General features: G+C 47.7%; 1 protein-coding gene across 5 annotated transcripts in view; it reads left to right on the top strand.

Annotated features, from left to right (window-relative positions):
* Positions 1–12,797, top strand: part of RAB3IP (RAB3A interacting protein) — a 198,107-nt gene that overhangs the window by 146,863 nt on the left and 38,447 nt on the right. For all 5 annotated transcript variants that reach the window (XM_063927478.1, XM_063927480.1, XM_063927481.1 and 2 more), the window contains exons 9-10: positions 540–639; positions 732–801. In XM_063927478.1, the coding sequence (XP_063783548.1) occupies positions 540–639; positions 732–801 (170 nt within the window). The remainder of the gene's footprint in view (positions 1–539; positions 640–731; positions 802–12,797) is intronic.

Genomic DNA, 12,797 nt, shown 5'->3' with positions numbered 1-12,797 from the left:
TCAGGCAGGCGAAAAAAAGAAATCCCTACTAAGTGCCGGCATTTTAGTGATGTGATCGCAAAAACACGCAGGTTTCACTGGACCTGTGTTTTTGTGAAAACCTTTTTGTTTTTTTTGGTTTCTACGGGTGACCTCAGGAAAAATTGCGAGAAACGTCTGTTTTTCAGGCAGATGTTTCTTCGTTCCTAATTGGATACCCCACTCTGACTGAATAACTGGCCTGGTATGTGCAGTTGGATGATAAATGCACCCACAGGTAGAGGGGGATGTAGTTGGATCTAGACAGTTTTTGAGTAGAATAGAATATTCTTTCTCTTTTTTTGACGGATGGTGGGGTATGGAATGGACACAGTGCTCATTTGGTTTAAAATGGGCAACAAAATTGACTTTTATTGTCAGCTCAATTGTGTATGCTGCATCATTAGCAGTTTCATTATAACCATTAGCTATCAGTTTTCATCCCAATAATGTGGTGATTTTTTTTTTTTTTTTTTTTTAATTAAGGTCATTCTTGTAAATTATACCTTTTATATTTGTAGGAAATGTGCTCTAAGTGGTCAAACAAAGTCTTGTAAGCACAGAATCAAACTCGGAGACTCTAGCAATTATTACTATGTTTCTCCATTCTGTAGATTTAGGGTGAGTAATAATGATTACATATTGTTTTGTTGATCATCAGTGTATAGAGGAATGTGCTGTACACTAATATATTGTGTTGTGATTCTTGACAGATTACCTCTGTATGTAATTTCTTCACATATATTCGGTACATCCATCAAGGCCTTGTAAAGCAGCAAGATGGTGAGTAAAACGTCCTATAATTGTTTTTAGGCCCACACATGAGTATACATGTTTTATGTAATGTTTTTCAATAATGTACAATAAAATTATTTTTCCTTTCCTTAAGAATTCCTGTAGTTGGGTTTAATGTTCTTCAAAATATTGCATTTCTAACATTTTACACAGTGTTTTGTAAAAATGATTATACAAAGGCAGGTAAATGGCATATACCTGTAAATATTATGGCTGAAAAGAACTTGAGTAAAAATGATTGTCAATTTTTTTATTTTTTTCAATTATTATTTTAACGTTACATGGCATAGAAATGTTGGCATTTTAGAACATAAATAACAAACTAAAATGGTCCAATTTACAAACAGATTTTATGCTGGTACTTGGTTGTTTATTATTATTACTAACCATTTAGTGTAAACATCTACTTTTAATATTTTTTTAAGAACTACGTCCTTTTTTTCCACATAATGTTGGAATTGCAGGGGGTTTCCAACATCTAGTACCTGTAATTGGTTTATTGTAATTGTTATTGTAATTTGTTTATAAGAGTGGATTGAGCAGATTTCCATGCTGCCCAGCAACAATATACAGACAAAAAAAATGAAATGGAGAAAGGAACACCACAACCAATACAAGATGAGAAAATAGACAAAACAGTGTTGTTGGAAATAGAACAAAGGAAGCATTTCCAAGAAGACGTAGAAAAGCCAATATCCGTGATGGGCAGGGATGCAAACGGAGATGATAGGGGTGGAGGAAAACAAGTGGGAGGGGTATATTGCAGGAATGTTTAAGGATGGGACGGGACAATAGGCAAAGACAATAGGTTTGGATGGAAAATAACGAAAAGGAGCATTGGATGGGCTAGGATAAACATGCGCGACAAGGTGAGTTTTACAGGAGTGGTTCAAGTATTGTTAGATGAATGGGAGTCTGATCAGGTTGTGCATGGAGTTCCAAAATAACTGAGGAGTTGTGGAACATATCTAAAAACTTTTGTAATTTTTTTTTCTGTTGCGGGGTACACTGGGCTCCACAAGTCTGGACAATGGGGTGTAGAGTAGGATCTTGATCCGAGGCACCAACAGACTCAAAGCTGTAACTGTTCCCAGAATGCACAGCGCCGCCTCCTATATCACCCTGCTTCCCAGCACAGGAGCTCAGTTTGTAAGTTGGTGCTGCAGTAAGCAGGCACATAACAGAGGGGCTGCTCCAAGCAGCCCTGAGAAAAGCTTTTTATGAGGTAAAAAGTGAAGACTTCAAGTGCAGCAGCGGTGGTAAATGTCAGGAGACATTCACTGCTGCAGCTCCAGCTCTCCCCAGCGGCGCTGTACACTCCCGAGCCCTGGTTCCCGGGTACCTACAGCGGAGGCTCCGGTTTTCTTCATGTTAGACACACACGGCTGGGGCTCTCCAGGATCGCGTGGCCGCGCTTCGGGAGGTGGTTAGTGGCCCGGTCTTTATCGCGATCCGGTGCGGTCAGTGGGAGGTGGGCCGCGCGCGCTGGCGGTGGACACTGTGGATACAGGCGATCCCACTAGATCACCAGGGCATGGGCGCAGGTCGGGTTTTCTCTCTAAACCACTTCTTATATCGCCCACAGTACCTGGTGGTTTTGCCAGCAAGGGGGATAAGGCTTAGACCTGAAGCCCCTCCCCCAGGGCGCCATTTCCCACAAATGTTCCCGCCCTGGAGCTGCATATCTGTCTTTTCCTCACTCCCAGTCAGTGTCTGTGGGGCCATTATCCCTCAGCTCACTGTTACTGGGACTGCTTGGGCAAATCCTCCTATGTAAAGCCGCCTGGTTGTCAGCGCTGTGCCTTTACATGACACTTAAGTATTCTACCTGCCTTTTTAGACGGTGATAGTTAAGAAAGAGTGCACTTAGTCAGGGTTTCCTAGTACAATTACCCTGTGATATACATCCAGTTCTTACTGTGTACTGTTATATCTATTGTTATATAGCTGTGTAAGCTAGTCCAGTGCAGTATTATTGTCTGTAATAACCTCTGCATTGTACAAACTGTGACCTTCTGTGTGTGCATTTGATAGCTGAGTGTTGTCCATCTCGTGTCTTTCACTCAACTTGCTATCCCTATATTCTATAACCTGAGGGGGCTTGGTTCGTCAGGTGTTATCTAATATAGGATTTTCACAAAGATATACTGTATTACGTATTTTTCTCTGTGATTTGGTCACCATATCTCTCCTTTATCTCTGCTAGTGCTGACTACACTGCGCAGGGGTTTGGGATATTGTGCTGTTGATAATTGTACTGTGTCACCTCATACTGCAAGTTATATCATGTCTACTTCTGAGGGTAACTGTTCTGGGGCGGAACACACTGCTGGTGTTGCTGAAGCCACAGGCACATATGAGGAGACTATAGCAGCTGTGGGCTGCGGTTCTAGGGGCTCCTTGCCCCCCAGTGGGACTGTGGCAACGGAGGCACATACTGACCCACCGTGGGCCGCTTTTTCCACGCTTCTCCATACGCTAGTTCATAAACTAACACCCCCTAGGGGACCCTCAATGCCGGTACAAGCGTATGTGGGCCCTGCAGCTAACCCGCCGTGGGCGGATGATTTATCTGCTCAATTAAAGAAGTTGAACCAGTTCTTGACTACTAAAAAGTCTGACCAACGCTTGCCCAAGTCCAAGAGGTCCTCTAAGCGAGCGCTCGTCTCCTCACAATCCACTGCTGTCACTGACACCTCGTCTGATGAGGATGGCACTTACACTGACCCCACAGGTTCTGACTCAGATACGGCTGATGGGGAGGGTAGTTCACATGTGGATGTTCCTGACCTTTTGGAGGCTATTAAGTTAATTCTGCAGATTACGGATGATCCCAAGCCATCCGTGCCTCCTACGAAACCAGATAGGTTCAAGCGTCAGAAGGTGGTTAAACAGGTTTTACCTCACTCTGATCACCTAGTGGATATACGTCAGGAACCCTGGGAAAACCCGGGTACGAAGTTTGTGCCTCAAAAGAAGATGCTGGCTCGCTATCCCCTCGCGCCAGAGCTGTCTAAGAATTGGGAAACACCTCCTCCAGTGGACTCACATGTGGCTAGGATGGTGGTTTCCTCAGCTCTACCTGTCACTACCGTCACGTCTCTGAAAGAGCCTACGGATAAACGTGTGGAGGGTTGTCTGAAAGCGATTTACACCCTCACGGGTGCTGCACAAAGGCCTACTATTGCAGCTTCATGGGCTGCTGAGGCTATTGAAGCATGGGCCTTGGAGTCAGAAGCTGAAATCTCCTCTGACCATGCTAGACAATGCTTGTTATATATTGTCACAACTTCTCGATATATTAAAGAGGCGGCTTCTGATGCCGGTATCCTGGCAGCCAAGGCCTCTACTACGTCAGTCCTGGCTCGCCGGATATTGTGGCTGAGATCCTGGTCTGTGGATCTGGGCTCTAGAAAAACCCTGGAGGTACTCCCTTTCAATGGAGATATTCTGTTTGTGGAGGACTTAAATAAGATAGTGGCTGACTTGGCTACTGCCAAAACTGCCTGTCTACCTAATACCGCTCCTTCTGTGTCGAAGGCTGAAGGTACGTCCTTTCGCCCCTTTCGTCCTTCAGGTAAAGCAAAAGGTCAGGCGTACCATAAGCAGGCCCGCACTTCCAAACCTGGTAAGCCGAAGCCCAAAGGAGCCTGGGCTACCCGTCAGCCAGTTGCCAAGACCGATAAGCCTGCCGCATGACGGGGCGGGCCTCCCCCAGGGGGATCCCAGAGTGGGGGGCCGGCTTCTAGGGTATACCCAGGAATGGTTGAAGACCACTTCAAATGCCTGGGTACGGGAAGTCATCTCTCGAGGTTACGCCATTGCCTTCAAAAACCGACCCCCTCATCGATTTTGCCAGACAGGCGTCCCTTTGGACCGGACAAAGGCAAAAACTGTACACTCGGTGGTACAGACCCTCCTGGATACAGGAGTCGTAGTACAGGTGCCTCTTGCTCAGAGGGGCCGGGGGTACTATTCTCCGCTGTTTCTAGTCCCGAAACCGAATGGGTCCTCCTGGCCCATTCTCAACCTCAAGGCATTGAACAGGTTTATGAAGATTTCCAAGTTCCGTATGGAAACCCTTCGCTCTATAGTTCTGGCCTTGGAACCTGGGGACTACATGTTCTCCTTGGACATACAGGATGCTTACCTGCATATTCCTATAGCAGTGTCACATCAACAATACCTGAGGTTTGCTATTGGCAACATCCATTACCAGTTTCGGGCGTTACCTTTTTAACAACGGCTCCGCGAGTCTTCATCAAAGTAATGGTGGTGTTGACGGTGGTACTCCGCCGTCAAGGGGTCAGGATACTGCCGTATCTGGACGACTTGTTAATCCTGGCAAATTCCCCAGATCTTCTCCTGTGTCATCTGGATATGACGGTCCAGTTTCTACAAGCCCATGGGTGGCTCATCAACTGGACGAAATCCTCCCTGGTCCCTGCTCAGAGCATGGTGCACCTGGGTGCGCTGTTGGACACACTCAACCAGAGGTTGTTCTTGTCTCAGGAGAAAGTCCTGAAACTTCAGGACAGGATTCGTTGCTTCCTTTCTCGTCCGCAAGTGTCGATACATTCGGCAATGCAGGTGCTGGGCCTCATGATGTCAGCATTCGACATGGTGGAGTATGCTCAATTCCATTCTCGCCCCCTCCAGAAGCTGATTCTAGCCAAGTGGGGCGGCCTGCCTCACCGGATCAGGTCTCAAATGATCTCATTGACTCCGGAGGTCCGTCTGTCGCTGCTCTGGTGGCTCCAGGACCAACAATTGTGCAGGGGCCATCCCTTCTGGATATCCAACTGGGTCCTGTTGACGACAGATGCCAGTCCTTGAGGTTGGGACGCGGTGCTGGAGCAGCACTCCTTACAGGGTCGGTGGACCAAGCAGGAATCTCTCCTCTCGATCAACATTCTGGAGTTGCGGGCGGTCTTCCATGCGTTGAACCTGGCCCAGCATTTAATTCAGAACCATCCTGTTCAAGTACAGTAGGACAACGCCATCACAGTGGCTTACATAAATCATCAAGGAGGCACTCGAAGCTGTTTGGCAATGAAGGAAGCCTCACGGATTCTACAGTGGGCAGAACGCCATCTACCGGCAATATCGGCAATATTTATTCCGGGAGTCCTGAATTGGGAAGCGGACTTTCTCAGTCGTCAGGACATGCATGCCGGCGAGTGGGGGCTCCATCCGGAAGTGTTTCAACTCCTAGTGGAAAGGTGGGGTCTTTCAGATGTGGATCTGATGGCATCTCGACACAATCACAAGGTTCCGGTCTTCGGACAAGGACAAGGGATCCTCAAGCAGCATTTGTGGATGCGCTGGCGGTGCCGTGGAGGTTTCGGCTGCCATACGTGTTCCCTACGGTGTCACTCCTGCCCAGGGTAATTCGGAAGTTCAAGCAAGAAAAAGGAAATCTGCTTCTCATAGCTCCGGCATGGTCCAAACAGCACTGGTTCTCAGACCTGCATGGCCTATAGTCAGAGCGTCCACTTCTAATTCCACAACACCCGGACCTCCTTGTTCAGGGCCCTTGTGTCTACCAGGACCTAGCCCGGCTATCTTTGACGGCGTGGCTCTTGAAGCTTCCGTCTTGAGGGCTAAGGTTTTTCTGAAGAGGTCATTGAAACTATGTTGCGCGCCCGGAAACCGGCTTCAGCTCGGATTTACCATAGGGTCTGGCATTCATACTTTTGTTTGGTGCGCATTTAACAATTATGACGCTTCCAAGTTTAGTACAGCCAAATTTTTGGCTTTTCTGCAGCAGGGCCTAGATTTAGGCCTGCGTCTGGCCTCCCTCAAGGTTCATATTTCTGCGTTGTCGGTGTGGTTTCAGAGAAAAATTGCGACTTTACCTGATGTTCATACTTTCACTCAGGGTGTGTTGCGTATCCAACCTCCCTATGTCCCGCCTGTGGCTCCTTGGGACTTGTCGGTGGTTTTGGAGGCGTTGCTGGAGCCTCCATTTGAACCTCTTGGTTCAGATGACCTTAAGTGGCTTTCCCTCAAGGTGGTGTTCTTGCTGGCTATTGCCTCTGCTAGAAGAGTGTCGGATCTGGGTGCCTTGTCTTGTAGTTCCCCATATTTGATTTTTCACCGTAACCGGGCGGTTTTTTGGACTCGTCCCGGATATTTGCCTAAGGTGGTTTCTTCGTTCCACCTTAATCAGGAGATTGTGGTTCTAGCTTTTGTGTCTCCTGATTTGTCTCCCAAAGAGCGGTCTTTGGATGTGGTACGGGCTCTCCGTATCTATGTGAAGAGAACTGCTTCTATTCGAAAATCTGATTCTCTCTTTGTTTTGTTTGGATTTCACAAACGTGGCTGATCTGCTCACAAGCAGACCCTGGCCAGATGGATTAGAATGGTGATTGCACATGCTTATGTGAAGGCTGGTCTGTCAGCTCCTGCTCACATTACGGCCCTTCTACTCGGTCTGTTGGACCTTCTTGGGCGGCCCACCGTGGTGCGACCCTTGATCAATTGTGCAAAGCGGCTACGTGATCCTCTGGAAACACGTTCATAAGGTTCTATGCCTACGATACTTCCCAGGATGCTTCCTTTGGACGCCGGGTTCTTGTGCCCGCTACAGTGCGTCGCCTCCCATAAGTAACTGCTTTAGGACATCCCCATTGTCCAGACTTGTGGAGCCCAGTGTACCCCGCAGCAGAAAACGAGTTTTATGGTAAGAACTTACCTTTGTTAAAACTCTTTCTGCGAGGTACACTGGGCTCCAGAAGGCAACCACCCTGACGCACTTAGCTTTTTTGGGTTGATATGGCATTAGCCGCTGACACTTCTCTTGTCGTGAGAGTGTGGTGTATGTGGATACTAACCGTTGTCGTCTCTTTTCCTGCTACCGCATTGGGCTGGTTAGCTAAAACTGAGCTCCTGTGCAGGGAGGCGGGGTGATATAGGAGGCAGTGCTGTGCATTCTGGGAACAGTGAAAGCTTTGAGTCAGTTGGTGCCTCGTATCAAGATCCTACTCTACACCCCATTGTCCAGACTTGTGGAGCCCAGTGTACCTCGCAGAAAGAGTTTTAACAAAGGTAAGTTCTTACCATAAAACTCGTTTTTAATAACGAGTTGTGGATAGTTTGACTGACATTGTTAGTTTGATTCAGGGTGACTGCCTACCTTCCAGTTGTTGGACAGGGAAACATTAAGGTAAAACTGCTACACTAGGGGGGTCATTCCGAGATGGTCGCTCGTTGTTATTTTTTTCTCGCAACGGAGCGATTAGTCGCTAATGCGCATGCGCAATGTCCGCAGTGCGACTGCACCAAGTAAATTTGCTATGCAGTTAGGTATTTTACTCACGGCATTACGAGGTTTTTTCTTCGTTCTGGTGATCGTAATGTGATTGACAGGAAGTGGGTGTTTCTGGGCGGAAACTGGCCATTTTATGGGTGTGTGCGAAAAAACGCTGCCGTTTCTGGGAAAAACGCGGTATTGGCTGGAGAAACGGAGGAGTGTCTGGCCGAACGCTGGGAGTGTTTGTGACGTCAAACCAGGAACGAAACTGACTGAACTGATCGCAGTTGCCGAGTAAGTGTGGAGCTACTCAGAAACTGCTAAGAAGTGTCTATTCGCAATTTTGCAAATCTTTCGTTCGCAATTTTGATAAGCTAAGATTCACTCCCAGTAGGCGGCGGCTTAGCGTGTGCAAAGCTGCTAAAAGCAGCTTGCGAGCGAACAACTCGGAATGAGGGCCTAGGATAGATAAAGCTGTCAGCCCTCTGTAGTGGAGTCAGTGAGCCATGTATCATCCAGGGAAAAAGTAATACACAGACCAGTTCTTAAACAGACATGAATTTTTCACAAACATAGGGGTCTATTCTAGTGATGAGCGGGTTCGGTTCCTCGGAATCCGAAATCCCCCAAACTTCACCCATTTTACACGGGTCCGAGGCATACTCGGATACTCCAGTATTGCTCGGTTAACCCGAGCGCGCCCGAATGTCATCATCCCGCTGTCGGATTCTCGCGAGATTCGGATTCTATATAAGGAGCCGCGCGTCGCCACCATTTTTCACTCGTGCATTGGAAATGATAGTGAGAGGACGTGGCTGGCGTCCTCTCACTTTGTTTCAGAACTTTCAGGGGGCTGCAAATATCTCTATTCTGGGGACCAGCAGTATTATAGGAGGAGTACAGTGCAGAGTTTTGCTGACCAGTAACCACCAGTATTATACGTTCTCTGCCTGAAAAACGCTCCATATCTGTGCTCAGTGTGCTGCATATATCTGTGCTCACACTGCTTTATTGTGGGGACTGGGGACCAGCAGTATTATATAGGAGGAGTACAGTGCAGAGTTTTGCTGACCAGTGACCACCAGTATTATACGTTCTCTGCCTGAAAAACGCTCCATATCTGTGCTCAGTGTGCTGCATGTATCTGTGCTCACACTGCTTTATTTTGGGGACCAGCAGTATTATATAGGAGGAGTACAGTGCAGAGTTTTGCTGACCAGTGACCACCAGTATATATAGTAGTAGGCCATTGCTATTGATACTGGCATATAATTCCACACATTAAAAAATGGAGAACAAAAATGTGGAGGGTTAAATAGGGAAAGATCAAGATCCACTTCCACCTCGTGCTGAAGCTGCTGCCACTAGTCATGGCCGAGACGATGAAATGCCATCAACGTCGTCTGCCAAGGCCGATGCCCAATGTCATAGTAGAGAGCATGTAAAATCCAAAACACAAAAGTTCAGTAAAATGACCCAAAAATCAAAATTAAAAGCGTCTGAGGACAAGCGTAAACTTGCCAATATGCCATTTACGACACGGAGTGGCAAGGAACGGCTGAGTTCATGGCTAGTGGTTCAGCTTCACATAAGGATGGAAGCACTCATCCTCTCATCCACTCATCCTCTCGCTAGAAAAATGAAAAGACTTAAGCTGGCAAAAGCACAGCAAAGAACTGTGCGTTCTTCTAAATCACAAATCCCAAAGGAGAGTCCAATTGTGTCGGCTGCGATGCCTGACCTTCCCAACACTGGAAGGGAAGAGGTGGCGCCTTCCACCATTTGCACGCCCCCCTGCAAGTGCTGGAAGGAGCACCCGCAGTCCAGTTCCTGATGGTCAAATTGAAGATGTCACTGTTGAAGTAACCAGGATGAGGATATGGGTGTGGCTGGCGCTGAGGAGGAAATTGACAAGGAGGATTCTGATGGTGAGGTGGTTTGTTTAAGTCAGGCACCCGGGGAGACACCTGTTGTCCGTGGGACGAATATGGCCATTGACATGCCTGGTCAAATTACAAAAAAAATCACCTCTTCGGTGTGGAATTATTTTAACACAAATGCGGACAACAGGTGTCAAGCCGTGTGTTGCCTTTGTCAAGCTGTAATAAGTAGGGGTAAGGACGTTAACCACCTCGGAACATCCTCCCTTATACGTCACCTGCAGCGCATTCATCATAAGTCAGTGACAAATTCAAAAACTTTGGATGACAGCGGAAGCAGTCCACTGACCACTAAATCCCTTCCTCTTGTAACCAAGCTCCTGCAAACCACACCACCAACTCCCTCAGTGTCAATTTCCTCCTTAGACAGGAACGCCAATAGTCCTGCAGGCCATGTCACTGGAAAGTCTGACGAGTCCTCTCCTGACTGGGATTCCTCCGATGGATCCTTGAGTGTAACACCTACTGCTCCTGGCTCTGCTGCTGTTGCTGCTGGGAGTCGATCATCATCCCAGAGGGGAAGTCGGAAGACCACTTGTACTACTTCCAGTAAGCAATTGACTGTCCAACAGTCCTTTGCGAGGAAGATGAAATATCACAGCAGTCATCCTGCTGCAAAGCTGATAACTCAGGCCTTGGCAGCCTGGGCGGTGAGAAACGTGTTTCCGTTATCCACCATTAATTCACATGCAACTACAGACTTGATTGAGGTACTGTGTCCCCGGTACCAAATACCATCTAGGTTCCATTTCTCTAGGCAGGCGATACCGAAAATGTACACAGACCTCAGAAAAAGTCACCAGTGTCCTAAAAAATGCAGTTGTACACAATGTCCACTTAACCACGGACATGTGGACAAGTGGAGCAGGGCAGACTCAGGACTATATGACTGTGACAGCCCACTGGGTAGATGTATTGCCTCCCGCAGCAAGAACAGCAGCGGCGGCACCAGTAGCAGCATCTCGCAAACGCCAACTCGTTCCTAGGCAGGCTACGCTTTGTATCACCGCTTTCCATAAGAGGCACACAGCTGACAACCTCTTACGGAAACTGAGGAACATCATCGCAGAATGGCTTACCCCAAATGGACTCTCCTGGGGATTTTTGACATCGGACAACGCCAGCAATATTCTGCGTGCATTACATCTGGGCAAATTCCAGCACGTCCCATGTTTTGCACATACATTGAATTTGGTGGTGCAGAATTATTTAAAAAACGACAGGGGCGTGCAAGAGATGCTGTCGGTGGCCCGAAGAATTGCGGGCCACTTTCGGCATTCAGCCACCGCGTGCCGAAGACTGGAGCACCAGCAAACAGTCCTGAACCTGTCCTGCCATCATCTGAAGCAAGAGGTGGTAACGAGGTGGAATTCAACCCTCTATATGCTTCAGAGGATGGAGGAGCAGCAAAAGGCAATTCAAGCCTATACATCTGCCTACGATATAGGCAAAGGAGGGGGAATGCACCTGACTCAAGCGCAGTGGAGAATGATTTCAACGTTGTGCAAGGTTCTGCAACCCTTTGAACTTGCCACACGTGAAGTCAGTTCAGACACTGCCAGCCTGAGTCAGGTCATTCCCCTCATCAGGCTTTTGCAGAAGAAGCTGGAGACATTGAAGGAGGAGCTAAAACAGAGCGATTCCGCTAGGCATGTGGGACTTGTGGATGGAGCCCTTAATTCGCTTAACCAGGATTCACGGGTGGTCAATCTGTTGAAATCAGAGCACTACATTTTGGCCACCGTGCTCGATCCTAGATTTAAAACCTACGTTGTATCTCTCTTTCCGGCAGATACAAGTCTGCAGAGGTTCAAAGATCTGCTGGTGAGAAAATTGTCAAGTCAAGCGGAACGTGACCTGTCAACAGCTCCTCCTTCACATTCTCCCGCAACTGGGGGTGCGAGGAAAAGGCTAAGAATTCCAAGCCCACCCGCTGGCGGTGATGCAGGGCAGTCTGGAGCGAGTGCTGACATCTGGTCCGGACTGAAGGACCTGCCAACGATTACTGACATGTCGTCTACTGTCACTGCATATGATTCTCTCACCATTGAAAGAATGGTGGAGGATTATATGAGTGACCGCATCCAAGTAGGCACGTCAGACAGTCCGTACGTATACTGGCAGGAAAAAGAGGCAATTTGGAGGCCCTTGCAGAAACTGGCTTTATTTTACCTAAGTTGCCCACCCTCCAGTGTGTACTCCGAAAGAGTGTTTAGTGCAGCTGCTCACCTTGTCAGCAATCGGTGTACGAGGTTACTTCCAGAAAATGTGGAGAAGATGATGTTCATAAAAATGAATTATAATCAATTCTTCCGTGGAGACATTCACCAGCAATTGCCTCCAGAAAGTACACAGGGACCTGATATGGTGGATTCCAGTGGGGACGAATTAATAATCTGTGAGGAGGGGGATGTACACAGTGAAAGGGGTGAGGAATCGGACGATGAGGAGGAGGTGAACAGCTTGCCTCTGTAGAGCCAGTTTGTGCAAGGAGAGATTGATTGCTTCTTTTTTGGTGGGGGCCCAAACCAACCAGTCATTTCAGTCACAGTTGTGTGGCAGACCCTGTCGCTGAAATGATGGGTTTGTTAAAGTGTGCATGTCCTGTTTATACAACATAAGGGTGGGTGGGAGGGCCCAAGGACAATTCCATCTTGCACCTCTTTTTTCTTTCATTTTTCTTTGCATCATGTGCTGTTTGGGGACTATTTTTTTGAAGTGCCATCCTGCCTGACACTGCAGTGCCACTCCTAGATTGGCCAGGTGTTTGTGTCGGCCACTTGTGTCGC

The sequence above is a fragment of the Pseudophryne corroboree genome, chromosome 6 (genome assembly GCF_028390025.1).
Source record: "Pseudophryne corroboree isolate aPseCor3 chromosome 6, aPseCor3.hap2, whole genome shotgun sequence".
NCBI lineage: Eukaryota > Metazoa > Chordata > Amphibia > Anura > Myobatrachidae > Pseudophryne > Pseudophryne corroboree.
Note: the sequence above shows the minus strand (reverse complement) of the source record. Positions and strands in the feature narration are given on the sequence as shown.